The sequence below is a fragment of the Pongo abelii genome, chromosome 8 (genome assembly GCF_028885655.2).
Source record: "Pongo abelii isolate AG06213 chromosome 8, NHGRI_mPonAbe1-v2.0_pri, whole genome shotgun sequence".
Taxonomy (NCBI): domain Eukaryota; kingdom Metazoa; phylum Chordata; class Mammalia; order Primates; family Hominidae; genus Pongo; species Pongo abelii.
This window is the reverse complement of record NC_071993.2, coordinates 70,586,043-70,603,449: the sequence shown is the minus strand read 5'-3', so window position 1 is coordinate 70,603,449 and position 17,407 is coordinate 70,586,043. Positions and strand designations below refer to the sequence as shown.

Here is a 17,407-nt window from a genome sequence, read left to right as displayed (position 1 = left end):
AGAAATTTTCAGTGAGAGGCATGCTACCATGCCCTAAAGTATATGATGAGGTGCTTTCATATACTACTTGATCCATCAGGACATAGCTCAAGAGTTATTTCCATGGTTAAGCCTTCCTTGCCTCTACCTGTGGACAAAGTAACTGATACCTGCTCTATGCCCATATGCCTCACTACACCATTTAATTACACTGGGTTATAGTCTATGATATGTAGACTGTGGGCTTTTCAAAGTAGGACTCTGCCTTATTATCTTTGTTTCCCAGAATCTAACACTAAGTGTGCTGTGAAAAGAAAATGCCCAATGCATTACACTCAACTGAATTGAACCTTAATAGCAGACAGAATTGTTACATTGAATGGCAGGCTGAAATGTTGAGAGCTAAAATTCTGATTACCTTAGCACTTGATCTAGCAGTTTCTAAGGGTGAGCCTTGCACAGGGTGCAATGGAACTGTTGTTTGAAATGAACTCTGTCCTGCAAAAAGAAGCCCAAGTTGAGCCAAAGAAGAAAGGGTTAAGTTGGGATGACTGCAGGCAGAGAAAAATGTGCCCACTTTTCCCCTCAAATCCCTCAAATTCATTGAGGCTAATTTCTGTATCTCTCTGGGGCTAAGTTGGATGAGCTTTGCCATTTCTGCTTTTGGGCAAAGCACACATCTGACCTTCCAGTAAGGGAAGAAGGTCCACCACAGCCTGACCAAGAATTAAGGTCTTCTCTTCTTTCTGTTTCTTTTCCTTTGGTAAAACTTCAGTCACAGTCACTAGAAAAATCAAAACAAAGAAAATGAGACATTTAAAACACATCCATCTGATAACCAAGGTGCCAACAAACAAAGCCTTGTCAAAGATATGTAAGTTAAAAAAAATAAACTTGAAAGTGAAGAAGGCACCAACATCACTGACTTCTGATGGAAAATACTGGACCACTTCAGTGACTTTTGAACTTTTTGCCTGCAAGTTATAATAAGCAATGGGTTTTAGATCATAATCATGTACATGCATGTGTATAAAAGTAACTGAGGCTGGGCGTGGTGGCTCACGCCTGTAATCCCGGTACTTTGGGAGGCAGAGGCGGGTGGATCACCTGAGGTTGGGAGTTTGAGACCACCCTAACAAACACGGAGAAACCCCGCCTCTACTAAAAATACAAAATTAGCCAGGCATAGTGGCCCATGCCTGTAATCCCAGCTACTCCGGAGACCAAGGCAGGAGAATAGCTTGCACTCGGGAGGCAGAGGTTGCGGTGAGCCGAGATCAAGCCATTGCACCCAGCCTGGGCAACAAGAGGGAAACTCCGTCTCAAAAAAAAAAAAAAAAAAAAGTAACTGATACATATGATTATATAACAAAGCTTCATATAATATTAATCTTTACTAGGTCAAAATCCTTAGGTATTTTCTATTCTATTTCATATAGAAGAAATTACTGGTCATAATGCCCATCAATTGACCTTAGGAATGGCTAAAAAGTCACAATATGAAGTCTGAAAAACACTGCTCTAGGGTGGGGAAGGTGGCTCATGCCTGTAATCCCAGCACTTTGGGAGGCCGAGGTGGGCAGATCACAAGGTCAGGAGATCGAGACCATCCTTGCTAACACGACGAAACCCCATCTCTACTAAAAATACAAAAACAAAATTAGCCAGGCGTGGTGGCAGGCACCTGTAGTCCCAGCTACTCAGGAGGCTGAGGTAGGAGAATGGCGTGAACCCGGGAGGCGGAGCTTGCAGTGAGCCAAGACTGCGCCACTGCACTCCAGCCTGGGTGACAGAGTGAGACTCCATCTCAAAAAAAAAAAAAAAGAAAAGAAAAAACAGAAGAAAAATACTGCTCTAGATCCCCCTATATTGCCTACCATAAGGCTTGACACATTTTGGAGTAATCCTGTAGCATGCAGGGTATGTACAAGGTTTTTCACTGCAGCATTACTCTGTGTGCTTAACACTTATTATAACAATTTCAAAATTTCAAATACACGAAGTAGAATAGTATAACAACTATCCATATAACCATAATCTAAACTTAACAATTTTTTTGCTTCATCATATGTAGCTTTGTTTGCTCAAATACTGTTATCATATTTGCTTTGTTTGCTGAATTACTTTTCAAATAAATTATAGACATCATGACATTTTACTCCTAAATACCAAAGTATACAAATCCCAAGTAAGACATTTTCCTAGAAAACCACAATCACTTTACCACATCTAGCAAGTGTGTGATATTAGCATTAAATAATTCCTTAATTCATCTAGTGTCCAGTTTATATTTAACATTTCCCAATTATCCCCAAATTTATTTTGTAGCTGGTCTGTTCAAACCAGAATCCACTGAAAGACCACATATTGCATTTGGTTGTCATGTTTCTTTTCATTTAGAACAGTACCCCCTTTCCACATACTTCTCTCAAACATTTCTCTCTTTTGTTGAAGACACCAGGCCAATAGTTACATAGAATGTCACACCTTCTAGATTTGTCTCTTGTTTTATTTCTCATAACATTTAATTTGTTTCTCAATTCCTGTGTTTCCTACTTGGGTTCAGCTTCAGCATTTTCAGCAAGGATAACAGAGTTTGATAACATATTTACCTATGTGGTATGTTATCAAACTTTGTGACCTTTGTAACCTGACAGATGAAAATAGCATCTAAACATAATTTTATTTTTTGTATTAGAATGAGGTTGAAATTTTTTCCATATACTTAAGGACCAGTTATAGTTTCTTTTCCACGAACTTTTCATATTCCTTTCATATGTTTTGTATACTTTTCCATTAGATTCTTGCTCTTATTAATATGCAAGAGCTCTTTAAAGGTAAATTTGCCTTCTGTCTAGACATGAATTGCAAACTGTATTCCAGTTTGTGGTTTGTCTTTTACAGTTGCTAATGAATATATATACATATATATATTTTTTTGTGGTTTCTACAGTTGTGAAATACTTATAAAGGCTTCCTCTCTCTGATTATTTTAATTCCATGATTTCTTATGGTACTTACATGATTTAATTTTTTACACACATTTTATCCAGCTGGTATTTATTTTGGTGGTTGGTTTGTTTGTTTTTCAAGACCAGGTCTCACTTTGTCACCTGGTCTGGAAGGCAGTGGTGCAATCTCAGCTCACTGCAACCCCTGCCTCGAGGGCTCAAGTGATCCTCCCACCTCAGCCTCTGGAGTAGCTAGGGGTACAAGTGCTCACAACCATACCCAGCTAATTTTTGTGTATGTGTGTATATATATACACACACATACATATATACACACATACATATATATACACACATACATATATATACACATACATATATACATATATATATATATATATTTTTTTTTTTTTTTGAGATGGAGTCTTGCTTTGTCACCCAGGCTGGAGTGCAGTGGCACAGTCTTGGCTCACTGCAAGCTCCGCCTCCTGGGTTCTCGTCATTCTCCTGCCTCAGCCTCCCGAGTAGCTGGGACTACAGGTGCCCACCACCACACCCAGCTAATTTTTTGTATTTTTACTTGAGACGGGGTTTCACTGTGTTAGCCAGGATGGTCTCGATCTCCTGACTTTGTGATGCGTCCGCCTCGGCCTCCCAAACTGCTGGGATTACAGGCGTGAGCCACTGTACCCGGCCCCAAAGTGTTGGGATTACAGGCATGAGCCACTGCACCCAGTCATTGTTTTTTGTTTGTTTTTGTTTTTGTTTTTTGAGAGAGAGTCTCACTCTGTCACTCAGGCTGGAGTGCAGTGGTGTGATCTCGGCTCACTGTAACCTCCACCTCTCAAGTTAAGTGATTCTCATGCCTCAGTCTCCTGAGTAGCTGGGACTACAGGCACGCTCTACCACGCCTGGCTAATTTTTGTATTTTTAGTAGAGACGGGGTTTCACCATGTTGACCAGGCTGATCTTGAACTCCTGACCTGTGATCCATCCACCTCGGCCTCCCAAAGTGCTGGGACTACAGGCTTGAGCCACTGTGCCCGGCCCATTATGTTTTTAAATTCAATTTGAGATCTTCCAGTTCTTGGAATGACTTATGGTTTTAAGTTGAAACCTGGACTTTTCCTATTGTTATGAATCTCTGGATCTTACTTACACCTTCTGTTTTCAGCTGGGTTTTTCCAACACCACCCCAACAGGGGAATGAAGGAGATGCTGCCTCATTACTGACAAGTTGGGGTGGAAGTCTGACACCTGATGGGGGCAGCTCCTCATTACTGCTGAGCAGGGTAATTGGAGTCCTGATTCCTTGACTTGGTTTCCACTGATACAACAGTGGGTGTGGACTCATTACCCTTGGGTGATGGTGAAAGTTCTGACTCTAAACTAGGCCTCCTCTGACACCACTCCAGTGGGAAGTGAAGGGACACCTTGTTGCTGACAGTTTGGGATAGAAGTCCAAGATCCATGTGGTCTCCACTAACATTATGAGGGGTGGGAAGGGGACTCATTACTAGAGGGGATAAAAGTCCTGGTTCCCTACTTGGTCTTCTCTGACATCACTAGGGTAATGGAGAACCTCATTTTTGAGCTTTGTGACAGTGGAAGTCTAGGCTCTCCACTCAGCTTGACTGAGGGTGGGGGCTATAGTTTTTTTCCTACGGTGTTTGGCTGGAGTACGGGAATTACTGTCTAAAACTTTTCTGTCTTATTAGGCTGCCGCTTTCATAGTCTTTTGGCTAAACAGAGCAGACTTTTATCAGGCTTTCTTTCTTTCTTTTTTCTTTTTTAGTCTGTGCCCATTGGTGTCTCCAGCTTGCCACCTTCTTCAGCAAGCAGTATGGGATATATAAGGCAAAAAGAAAACCCAAGGAACTCACCACTGTGTCATTCCCCAGGTCCCAAGTTTCCTTCTCTCCACCTTTCAGAGTCTCTTATATTTGTTTTGTATATAATGTCCAGGGTTTGTAGTTGTACTCAGTGGGAGGAATAGAGAAAAGTACATCTATTCCATCTTCTCAAAAGTTCTGCTTTTAATCCTTTTTCTTTCTAATTAATGCGCTTAAGATTATAAATGTACCTCTAAGTACAACTTTAAATATATCCCACTAATTCTGATATTTGGTGTTTTACTGTTGATCTCTTCCAAATGCTTTGCAATTTTTATTATGACTTTATTTGTCCCATGAATGATTCATAAGTATGTTTTTAAATTTCCAAATAGTTTTTTGGCTATCTTTTTGTTATTGATTTCTAATTTTGTTGATTGTTACATTTTGGCAGAAAAGGTGGTCTGTATGCTATTGATCCTTTGATCTATGGTAGGACTTGCTTTATCGCTTAGAATGTGGCCAATTGCTATCATAAAAATGCTCCTCCTGTGTTTTAAAAATATATATATTCTTTAATGGTTAGTACAAGCCTATGATTATTCCTAGGGAAGACTTTTTTCTCTATCCAGGATCTAGACACAGATGCTGATAAGCAGATTTTATTTTCCTGGTCCCTACTTTCTGAGAGTCTTAACTTGTGATGGAGAGGTGATCTCAGTCTCTATTCCCCCAGCAACAGCAGCCAAAGGTTTTCTGTCCTTGTGAGAGTATTAAAACCCAAGCCCCTAGGTTTTGGAGTACTGCCTTCTCCCTGCACACTTCCACTAACACATACACACCAATGGCAGCTGTTCAAGATTTCCAGGTTTCAGTTCCTGCCTTGCTTCTGGGAACAAAGGAGCTGCCCTTTCTTTCTCATGATTTTAGTTACATGTTTAAAAGAACGTTTTGGTTCTGCTTTTCCCATCCAACATGATAGGGAAGAAGGCAATCAGGACATTGATTTTTAGAACCACAAGGACTTACAGAACACAGGTTTGTGAGCGAGGTCATCTAAAGTGATTCCTCCTTCAGGATTAAACTCAAAACTGCTAGTGAAGTTGTATTTTGCACTTCCTTCTGGAGAAACAGTAATTTTTGCGGAGTCTCCCAGAACCACTTGATTGAATTCTGCCCGAATAAAGGTAACTGGAGTATCTCCTTTAAAACCTTTCTGTTGGCAGAAACACACCACTTTACGATTATATTCAAATAGAGAATTTTCCTACACATCTGGCAACCCATTTTGATTTGGGCTAAATAGCATTTTTCATTTTTTCCTAACAAGCAACATCACAAATACAAAAGGAATAGGTAGAAAAATCATTAAACAAATCTAGTTTTACTTAAATGCAACATTCCATTTAAATGCTGTTAGGCTGGAGTCTTGAAAATAACATTTATTGTGTTTCACCTAATAATAAAAGTATACTGAGGAACATTTTTTTTTCTGTTTTTTGTTTGTTTGTTTTTGTTTTTTTTTTTTGAGACGGAGTCTCGCTCTGTCGCCCAGGCTGGAGTGCAGTGGCGTGATCTCGGCTTACTGCAAGCTACTGAGGAACATTTTTAAAAGTAAGAAAATTAATTACCTGCAATCTTACTGTAACATGTAAGCATTACTAACATTTCAGAATATATTTTCTAGTGTTTTGCTGCGAATATATGGATGTACATGTGTGTACCCATATATGCACACATAGATACATTTTTATATATGCATTTTAAAACAAAGTGGAGCTCATTAATTACATCCTCTTTGGAATGATCTTTTTAAACTTAATATACTGAATATTCTCCCATTTCATTATATTCCTAATTTTTAGTACATCACATTGTTGTTGTTTTTTTAATTAATCAAATAGAATTAATCACAAGGGAAACTCTAGAAGAATTCAGATCCTTCTCAGGAGAAAGGGAAAAAAATAATATGTGAACTGCTGTCTAGGGAAACTAAAACCACTATTTCCTTTATCCAGTTAAATTTAGTATTCAAATTGCCGGGTATTTGAGACACACAGTAATGTGACTTGGAGATTATAGACTAACAATAAGGAACACTGAGGCGGAATGCCACTGCTACATAAAGCCAGGAGGTTTGGAGGTAGAGAATGAAGCAAAATTCCATTCCTCCTGCAGGTACTCCCAAACTAAGGATTTTTGTAAATTTCCAAAAGTAACTTTACCAAATCATATCCCTCTGTCACGGTGATCTGCACGAGTCTGCCTGCTGATGGCACTTGCTCCATATCACCAACTGGGAAAAGTCCCTCTGGTTTTCTTTTGTGTCTGTAAACAGAATGAATCAATCTGTCCCCTCATGTACCACAGCTGCACAAGTACCCATATTCCATCATAACCAATACCAGGGAAAACCTAAGGAAATGCCATAGTCCAGCACTGTTTTATTCCCCACATCCAACCTTTGCTGCTGGACAGGCAGTGCTTTAGGGAGCTGGTCACAAGGATGATTTCACTGGTTAGCGCTAAAAGATGTTTATACAGATAACTAACCCATTAAGCACAAAGTATCACAAGACAAAGTAGGAACACCTTGACCTCCCATATCCTACATCAGGGGTCCCCAGCCCGAGCCATGAACCAGTACCAGCCTGTGGCCTGTCAGGAACTGGGCTGTACAGCAGGAGGTAAGCAGCAGGTGAGCAAGCAAAGCTTCATCTCTACTTACAGCCACTCTGCATCACCACCTACATTACCACCTGAGCTCTGTCTCCCGTCAGATCAGTGGCAGCATTAGATTCTCACAGGAGTGTGAACCCTATTGTAACTGATGCATGCAAAGGATCTAGGTTGTGTGCTCCTTATAAGAATCGAATGCCTGATTTGTCACTGTCTCCCATCACCCCCAGATAGGACTGTCTAGCTGCAGGAAAACAAGCTCAGGGCTTCCACTGATTCTACATTATGAAGAGCTGTATAATATTTCATTATATAGGCTGGGCACGGTGGCTCACGCCTGTAATCCCAGTACTTTGGGAGGCGAGGTGGGCAGATCACCAAGTCAGGAGTTCGAGATCAGCCTGTCCAATATGGTGAAATCCCATCTCTACTAAAAAATTCAAATATTAGCCAGGTGTGGTGGCACATGCCTGTAGTCCCAGCTACTCGGGAGGCTGAGGCAGCAGAATCGCTTGAACCCGGGAGGCAGAGGTTGCAGTGAGCTGAGATCACACCACTGAACTCCAGCCTGGGCGACAGAGTGACTCCGTCTCAAAAAAAAAAAAAAAAATTCATTATATATTAACATGTAATAATAATAGAAATAAAGTGCACAATAAATGTAATGTGGTTGAATCATCCCCGCTGCCCCCAGTCTGTGGAAAAAGTATCTTCCACGAAACTGGTCCCTGGAGCCAAAAAGGCTGGGGACTGCTGCCATACACCGTTCACAGTGTTCTCTGGTAACAGTTTTTTTTAATCTGCAAAGCTCCCTTCAAACATTTAACTTCTCAGTTTTACAAAAATATATTTTGAGAGCAGGAAAGAAGCAGCCACACAAAATGGTAGTCCACTGGAAAAGGTCTTAATATATTTCTTATTTAGTCAGATATACTGTCAATTTTACAATACTAACGGCACAAACAATTTCGAAAATAAATTGGATATTTGTTTTTTGGAAAAGGTCTTTATCTCTCCTTCCTTCCTTTTTTTTTTTTTTTCAGGCTCTCACTCTGTCACCCAGGCTGGAGTGCAGTGGTGCAATCACAGCTCACTGCAGCTTCAACCTCCCAGGCTCAAGTGATTGTCCCACCTCAGCCTCCTGAGTAGCTGGGACTATAGGCATGTGTCACCACGCCCAGCTAATTTTTGTATTTTTTGTAGAGACAGGGTTTCACCATGCTGTCTAGGCTGGTCTCGACGGCTAGGCTCAAGCAATCCGTCCACCTCAGCCTCCCAAAGTACTGGGATTAAAAGGCGTGAGCCACTGTGCCTGTTGAAAAGGCCTTATTTTCTAACTCAATTCAAACATTTACTGAGGACATACTATGCTAAGTGTATTTGGTGATACAAAAGAGAAAACAACATCTTACAGCCTTCAGACTTTATAATTATCCTGCCTCTTCTCAGCTACTCCAGCATTTTTCCAGTCACCTAAAAGTCTCAAATCATTTGTTCAACAACATATTTCTGGGCTCTTTAAGAGCTTTAGTGGCACTGACAACTTCTTTGTCAAATGTACATTTGAAATGCCCTTTTGTATCAGTCTTCTTTCCTTTTCAATAATATGGCATTAGGCCTTCATTACCCTTCTGCTAGACTGTAAAAAAAGCCTCCTAACTGGTGTCTGACTCCAGTTTCTCACTCTAATTCATCCCGCTTTTGTCAGAATTGCTCATTGAAAAAACTTAAGGTTGGCACTGTGGTGGGTGCTGAGGATACAAGAGATAAGATGTGAACTCTCTAACCTCAAGAAATTTAAAATCTAGTGAGGACGACTGACGTGTAACTAGACCAGGAGTCAATCTGTGAGACAGGTGCTCTGACAGAGGAAAGAAGGGAGGAGTGAAACACACAGGGAGGAAAAGGGGGATGGAAATTTATTTTTTCTTTTACAAATATAAAGAATGAGAGAAGCAAGGAAATTAACTGATTATAGCCAGTGTACCAAGTGTGCTTCACATTTATTATCTTAAATGTAGCCTCCCTTCTAAGTGATTCTTAAATCTCTATTTGATTGAAAAAAACTGAGCTTCAGAGAAGTTTGCTATCTTACCAGCAGTCATACAGCAAGGAAGTGCTGAATGAAGCTGGGACCTAGCTGGATTTGAGAATACATGTGCATGTCAGGAAAATCTTGGAGGAAGTACCCTGGAACTATGTCTTAATAGAGTAAAGGGAAGGATATTCCAAGAAAGGGAACAGATTTTAAAACGTTCAGAGGCAAAACAACACACATAGCAAGTAGCAAGTAGCTTGCAGTGGTGGAGTAAGAAGAAATAGGGAGAAAATGAGAAGAGACAAGCAGATAAATACCTTATTAAAGTACAGATCTGATCATATCACTGTCCTGTTCCCTCTCACCTACCAAATAAACTGTAACACTACAATTTAACTGTAGTTAAATGTAGTACTACAGTCAGGGCTTTCTAGGATCTTGCAGTGCCAGTCAACTACCCTCTTCTAGCTTATGCTCTTGCTTAGTATTTTTCAAAGATTACCTGCATTTAGTCACTTTTGAAACTTTTCATTTTTCCTTCCCCCTGGAATTATCTCTCCCTTTCTCCTCACTTCGTCTCTACAGCAAATCCTACTCATCCTTTAAAATCCAGCTCAAATGCTTCCTAGTTCGTGAAGCTTCCCAGTCGGAAAAACTTGCCTTTCCTCTGAATTCATTTAGCATTTTACACGTCTTTTGTGGCATTACCACAAGCTGTGCTGTTTATGAAGACTGGGTATTCAAAAGACCTTTCCTGCTTAACAACTATGTGCCCCTGGGCAAATGCCTAGCTTCTCTAAGCCTCAGTTTCGCCTTCTGTAAAATGGATAACTTCCAACCTGTTTCACAATTATTGTGAATATCCCCTAAGATATTAAAGCTGTTTAAGCTATGAAGCACTGCACAAATGGTATTACTAATATGCAGCGTTTGCCTGAGAGCTCAATTACACCCTTGAAGGCATGTAGCCTGTCTCACGCATATTTACGGGCCCCGCGTGCCTGGCACCATGTCTTGTACACAAGAGGCGTTCGCGTCGTGTTTGAACTATGAATGCAAGATATAGGACTAAAGTTATGGTCAGGGCAGCTAGGGTGGGGACTCTTGTTGCCCCCGGCAAGGCACGCATTTCTTGTCATCTGCTCGGAAGAAGCTGCAAGGGGAGAGTCCAGTGAGAAAAAGGTTAGACGAAGGAGGCGATGTGACTGGGTCTGGTCTGGGGACAAGCGCAGTCCACGTGGAATGAGGAGGCCTGCGACAAGAAGCGGTAAAGAAAGGGTCTACGTCCGCGCTCCTGTGGAGGTCGCCGGGCTGGGGCTGGCGGCACAGTCCGCACCTGGCCCGGCCAATGGCTTTTCAGTCTAAATAACGGGGTTTTCAGCCTGGCCTTAGCTAAGGGAGCAGAAGATCGGGGTGATGGCTGTGGTGTGGCCGCAGGGCTGGGGCGGGGGGCCGGGAAAAGAGGGTTTCTTCAGGAGAGATCACTGTCTTACCTGCAGCAGCCTCAGTTATGTTTTCGACAACTATAGCAACCAACTACCTCTCGCGAGAACTTACTTTTGGCACTCGCACCAGCCAGTTTATTCCAAGACTCGCGATAACCTTCTGGGGACGGGAGCAGGGAGCGAGACGCTGAGCTTCTGCGCCTGAGCCGTAGCGCGGGCTGGAGCTTTCTCACTTCGAGTGCCTGCTGTTTCCGCGGTTGCTTTACCTTTGCAAGAGTTGGGTTTAAGTGCACAGGTTTCCACCTTTACATTTTGCTCTCTCGACTCTTTTATTTCAATATTTCTCCATAATAGGAGGGCAAAAAGCAAAAGGAAGTTTAAAGAAAAAGGCCTTTATTAAACTGATTTGAAAACATCATTTAAATATTTCTCCGTGAAATATGCAATATTTTTTAAATGAGCCTGTCACGCACTGTTGATGAGAGTGCAAAATGACCCTGCTTCTAGGTGCTCAATATTTGTACAATAAACAGACCTGGAGTTTATGATGTTAATGCAAATTTTTAATATTCAAAATTTAACAGTAAAGAGCTAGAATAGCAAAACACAATAGCAATAACCTGGAAACAACCCAAGTGCCCGTCGAAGGAATAGTGGATGAGTGGACCAATAAACTGTGGCATATTCACAAAATGGCATATTACAAGCAGTCAAATTTAATGAACTGCAGCCATACACACAACACGGATGAATTTTAGCAGTATATATACTTTAAATTGTTGCAGTGTTAAGAGCCAGCTTGAAGGGACTCCCATGGGCCAAATGAGGGACAATTTGAGCATGAAGTAAACAACGACGATAACGGATTACAACCCATTGAATAAAACAGGAATATGCAAGTCCGTGTTGATACAGAGAAAAAGGAAAACTCTTTCAAAGTAGGATGCCAACCCAGAAGTGTAGCGAGAAGGATGGAAATAGAGAACTACCATTTGACAACTACTGAGGAGGATGACTCAGGCAGGAGTCTTCAAAGGACGCTAAGGCTGGTGGGTAGATGCTCTATGAGGCATAGAATACTGGCGTAATTTTGGAATGCTTCTCCCATGGAATACTACTTGATTACAGAGGGGAAAATAGTGAATGGACGCAACCAACATGATCAGGTGATCATGGTTAACATCACCAGTGTTGGGAGGAGTCTACATTGTGAGCCTCCTGGTGAAACACACTAAAAACACACACACACACACACACACACACACAAAGCATCCTTTTTGGTTTTCCTACCACGAAAGGAACTCAGGTTGTGGACCATCCAAGGACAGGAAAGACTGGGAACTGTCTCTGACTGAGGTTATATGACAACTAAATTCAATATGTATCTCTGTATAGCATTCTGGGCCAGAAAGGAAAACACCATTGTTAGGACAGTGGGCAAAATGTGAATTAGCTCTGTGAATCACATACCACCCCGAACATGCCCGATCTCATCTGAATTGGATGGTAGTGTTGTACCAATATTGATTTCCTGATGTGGAAGTTTGTTTGTTGTTAGGTAGGAGAGTGTCCCTGTTTAGGGGAAAATAAACACTGGTGTGTTTAGGAGTGATGAGACACTATCTCTTCAATTTGCTCTCTTGACTCTCAAAAGGTCCAGAAAAAGACTAACAAGGGATACATACACATGTACACACACATATGCACATGCATGCACACCTGCATACATACACACACAGTGAGCAATGGAACAAGTGCAATAAATTGTTAACTATTTGGGAATCAGAGTGCAGGGGACATGGGACTTTCTTACATGATTTGGACAACTTTTCTAAACATTTGAGATCATTTCAAAACAAATTATTAAAATATACACACATGCATAACCACTCTCCCTGGGAAGCCCTTTGCTTAGGAAATAGAGTTACCAGAGTCAAATTTTAAAATTTTTATTTATATGAATAAAGAAACATAAATATTAAGAGAAATATTTTTTGAAAGTTGTGGTGTTACAGGTAATAAAGGTTCTCAAAATAAAACTACTGTGGCACTACTGAGTAAGGATTTCTCTCTGGATTTTTTTCCCAAGTGAGAGTTTTGGGTGAATTTGCACTGAGACAGCTATCCCACTTGCAAATGACAGACTTTTTCTACATAATAAGCTGGGTTAGGCCAAGTCTTTAATAGAGAGCTGTTCTTCCAGAAATCGCTCATGATCTTGGTCTACTTAGTACTTTGCTTCAAGGTCTTAGGCAAGCAAGGATAAATAACAGATGTCACTTACTTAAACATAATTAATCTCCATTCAACTGTAGGGTACCTGAGAGCAAGGGCTGTATGTTACAATTTTCTTTTTTTTTTTAAGACGGAGTCTCACTCTGTAGCCCAGGCTGGAGTGCAGTGGCGCAATCTGGGTTCACTGCAACCTCCACCTCCTGGGGTCAAGTGATTCTTGTGCCCCAGCCACTGGAGTAGCTGTGATTACAGGCACCCATCACCACGCCCGGCTAATTTTTGTATTTTTAGTAGAGACAGGGCCATGTTGGCCAGGCTGGTCTTGAACTCCTAACCTCAGGTGATCCACCTGCCTCAGCTTCCTAAAGTGCTGGGATTACAGGCATGAACCACCACGCCTGGCCTTTTGTTTTTTTTCTTTATTGAGACAGTCTTGCTCTGGAGTTCAGTGGCATGATCTCAGCTCACTGCAACCTCTGCCTCCCAGGTTCAAGTGACCCTCCCACCTCAGCCTCCCGTGTGTGTGTGTGTGTGTGTGTGTGTGTGTGTGTTACAGTTCTTTTATTCTCCTACAGTGCTTAGCAGTGGCCAGTCTGTTTGAAAGGCATTCAATACGTTTTGACTGATTTAAGACATCCACTTGTATATGGAAAAAGCCCTCTTTAGTGGTATGGAAAATATAATAGTACTGGAATTATAATAAAATCATCTACATATGCAAACCAATTTCAGGGAAAAAAACTATAAAAATGTCTTTCTAATAAAATTCAAATGCCTTAGTCTGAGTTTCAAAGGCCTCCACTAAATGATGCACTAGCTCAACAAATTCCTTTCTCATTACTCCAAAAGACTTGTTTCTAATTAGCTAATTTGTTACTTCCAAAGTCAACATATTTCTGACACTCAATAATACAATCAAATGTATTGCTCATCTCAAATTGATCTACAGATTGAAAGCAATCACTATGAAAATCTCAACTGTTTTTTTTTTTCCAGAAATTAACAAGCTGATCCTAAAATTCATATGGAAATGCAAGGGACCCAGAGTAGCCAAAACAATCTTGAAACAGAAGAACAGTTGGAAAACTCACACTTCCCAATTTCAAAACTTTCTATAAAGCTGCAGTAATCAAGTAATGAAGACAGTAATAAAGGCATAAAGATAGCCATACAGAACAAAATAATCAATTGAATTGAGAGTTCAGAAATAAACTCTTACATTTATGGTCAATTGATTTTTAACAAGAGTGCCAAGATGATCTACTGCGATGTGGAAGGGAGTGGGTAATATAGTCTTTTAAACAAATGGTACAAGGAAAAACAATGTCCACATGCAAAGAATGAAGTTGGACCCTTACCTCACACCATATACAAAAAATAACTCAAAATGGCCAAAGACCTAAATGTAAGAACTAAAACTATAAATTTGAGGGTTTTCTATTTCTGTGAAGAATGTCATTGCAATATTGATAGAGATTGTGTTGAATCTGTGGAGCACTTTGGGAAGTATGAACATTTTAACAATGTTAATTACTCTAATCCATGAACATAGGATACTATTTGTGTCTTCAGTTTCTTTCATCAATATTTTGTAGTTTTCATTGTAGAGATCTTTGGCCTACTTGGTTAAAACTTCCTAGGGTTTTTTTTTTTTTTTTTTTTTTTGTAGCAATTGTGAATGGGATTGCTTTTTTCTTTTTCAGATAGTTCACTATTGGCATATAGAAATGCTACTGATTTTTGTATGTTGCTTTTGTATCCTGCAACTTTACTGAATTTATTACTTCTAGCAGTTTTTTGGTGGACTCTTTCGAGTTTTTTGTGTATAAGTTCATGTCATCTGCAGACAGGAAGTTTGACTTCTTTCTTTCCAATTTAGATGCCCTTTGTTTCTTTCTCTTGCCTAATTACTGTGGCTAGGACTTCCAGTACTATGTTGACTAGAAGTAGGGAAAGTGGCTATCCTTGTCTTGTTCCAGATTTTAGAGAAAAAGCTTTCAATGTGTCCTCATTCAGTGTGTTAGCTGTGGGTCTGTCATACATGGTCTTTATTGTACTGAGGTATGTTCCTTCCATATCTAATTTGTTGAGAGTTTTGTTTTGTTTGGTCATGAAGGGATGTTGACCATTACCAAATGCTTTTTCTGCATCTACTGAGATTATCATATGGTTTTTATCCTTTGTTCTGTTAGTGTGATGTATCACAAAAATTGACTATCCACATGCAGAAGAATAAAACTAGACCCCTATCTCTCACCATTTACAAAAATAGCCTCAAAGGGGATAAAATATTTAAGCATAAGACCTGAAACTATTAAACTATTAGAAAAAAAATTGGAAAAATGCTTTTGACATTGGTCTGAGCAAGGAATTTTTGGATAACCCTCAAAACACAGGCAACAACAACAAAAATAGACAAGTGGGATTACATCAAACTAAAAAGCTTCTGCACAGCAAAGGAAACAATCAATAGATTGAAGAGACAGTATATAGAATGGGAGAAAATATTTACAAACTATGCATCTGACAAGGGGTTAATGTCCAGAGTATACAAGAAACTCAACACCAAAAAAAAAAAAAAAAAAAAAAAAAATCCAAAAAACAAAAACCCCCACAAATAATCTGATTTTAAGATGGGCAAAAGATCTAAATAGACATTTCTTGAAAGAAAGTATACAAATGGCCAACAGATATATGAAAAAATGCTCAACATCACTAAACATGATGGAAATGCAAATAGTGTATCTACACAAACCTAGATAGCGTAGCCTACCACATAGCTAAGTCATATAGAGTATATCCTATTGCTCCTAGGCAACAAACAGGTATGGCATGTTACTATACCAAATACTGTAGGCAACTGTAACACAATGGTAAGTACTTGTGTATCTAAACATAGAAAAAGTACAGTAAAAATATGGTATAAAAGATAAATAGTACACCTGTAGAAGGCACTCATAATGAATGGCACTTGCTGGCCTAGAAGTTGCTCTGGGTGAGTGAAGGAATGAGTAGTGAGTGAATTGTGAAGGCCTAGGACATTACTGTATACTACTGCAAACTTAACAAACACTATATAATTAGGCTACACTAAATTTATTTTAAAACTTTTTAATAATAAATTTACTTTAGCTTACTGTAACGTTTTTGCTTCCTAAACATTTTTTTTTTTTTCCCTTGGAGACAGGGTCTCGTACTGTCACCCAGGCTGGAGTGCAGTGGCATGATCATGGCTCACTGCAGCCTCAATCTCCTTGGGCTCAAGCAAACCTCCTGCCTTTTTGTATTTTTTGTAGAGATGGGGTTTCACCAAGTTGCTCAGGCTGGTCTTGAATTCTTGGGCTCAAGTGATCCACCTGCCTCGGCCTCCCTAAGTGCTGAGACTACACGCGTGAGCCACTGCACTCAGCCTAAACTTCTTAACTTTTTGACTCTTAGAGCTATACAAAAATATTTTCTGTATGTCCTTATAAGCTTTTTATTTAAAAAATTATTTTTTACAGGCCTTCTACAGGTGTCCTATTTATCTTTTATACCATATTTTTACAGGTGGCTCACGCCTGTAATCCCAGCACTTTGGGAGGCTGAGGTTGGTGGATCACAAGGTCAGGAGATCGAGACCATCTGGCTAACATGGTGAAACCCCGTCTCTACTAAAAATACAAAAAATTAGCTGGGCATGGTGGCAGGCACCTGTAGCCCCAGCTAGTCGGGAGGCTGAGGCAGGAGAATGGCATGAACCCGGGAGGAGGAGCTTGCAGTGAGCGGAGATCACGCCGCTGCACTCTAGCCTGGGTGACAGAGTGAGACTCTGTCTCAAAAAATAAATAAATAAATAAATAAAATAAATTATTTACTTTTTGACCTTTTTTTGTTAAAAACTAAGACACAGGTCAGGTGTGGTGGCTCTGGCCTGCAATCCCAGCACTTTGGGAGGCTGAGGTAAGAGGACTGCTTGAGTCCAGGAGTTACCAGCCTGGGGGTAACATGGTGAGACCATGTCTCTTCAAAAAACTTAAAAATTAGCGTGGTGTGGTGGCAAAAGCCTGTAGTCCCAGCTACTTGGGACGCTGAGGCAGGAGGATTGCTTGAGGCCAGGAGTTCAAGACTGCAGTGAGCAATGATTCCACCACTGCACTCCAACCTGGGTGACAGAGCAAGACCCTGCCTCCAAAACTAAAAAAAACAAAGACACACACACACACATTAGCCTAAGTCTACACAGGCTCAGGATAATCAACATGACTA

General features: G+C 40.4%; 1 protein-coding gene across 12 annotated transcripts in view; it reads right to left on the bottom strand.

Annotated features, from left to right (window-relative positions):
* Positions 1 to 11,084, bottom strand: part of CFAP70 (cilia and flagella associated protein 70) — a 97,599-nt gene extending 86,515 nt beyond the window's left edge. For 9 of the 12 annotated variants that reach the window (XR_008510815.2, XM_054523326.2, XM_054523328.2 and 6 more), the window contains exons 1-5: positions 10,973 to 11,084; positions 6,988 to 7,090; positions 5,792 to 5,978; positions 665 to 763; positions 398 to 477 (exon numbers count right to left, since the gene is read on the bottom strand). Coding sequence is in view for 10 of the 12 variants with exons in the window: in XM_054523326.2 (XP_054379301.2) it covers positions 398 to 477; positions 665 to 763; positions 5,792 to 5,978; positions 6,988 to 7,050 (429 nt within the window). In the remaining 2 variants the exon portion in view is untranslated. Of the gene's footprint in view, positions 1 to 397; positions 478 to 664; positions 764 to 5,791; positions 5,979 to 6,987; positions 7,091 to 10,972 lie in introns of those variants that run through there. The other 3 variants (XM_063727349.1, XM_063727350.1, XM_063727351.1) reach the window with 2 other exon arrangements.
* Positions 11,085 to 17,407: the final 6,323 nt, after the last annotated feature.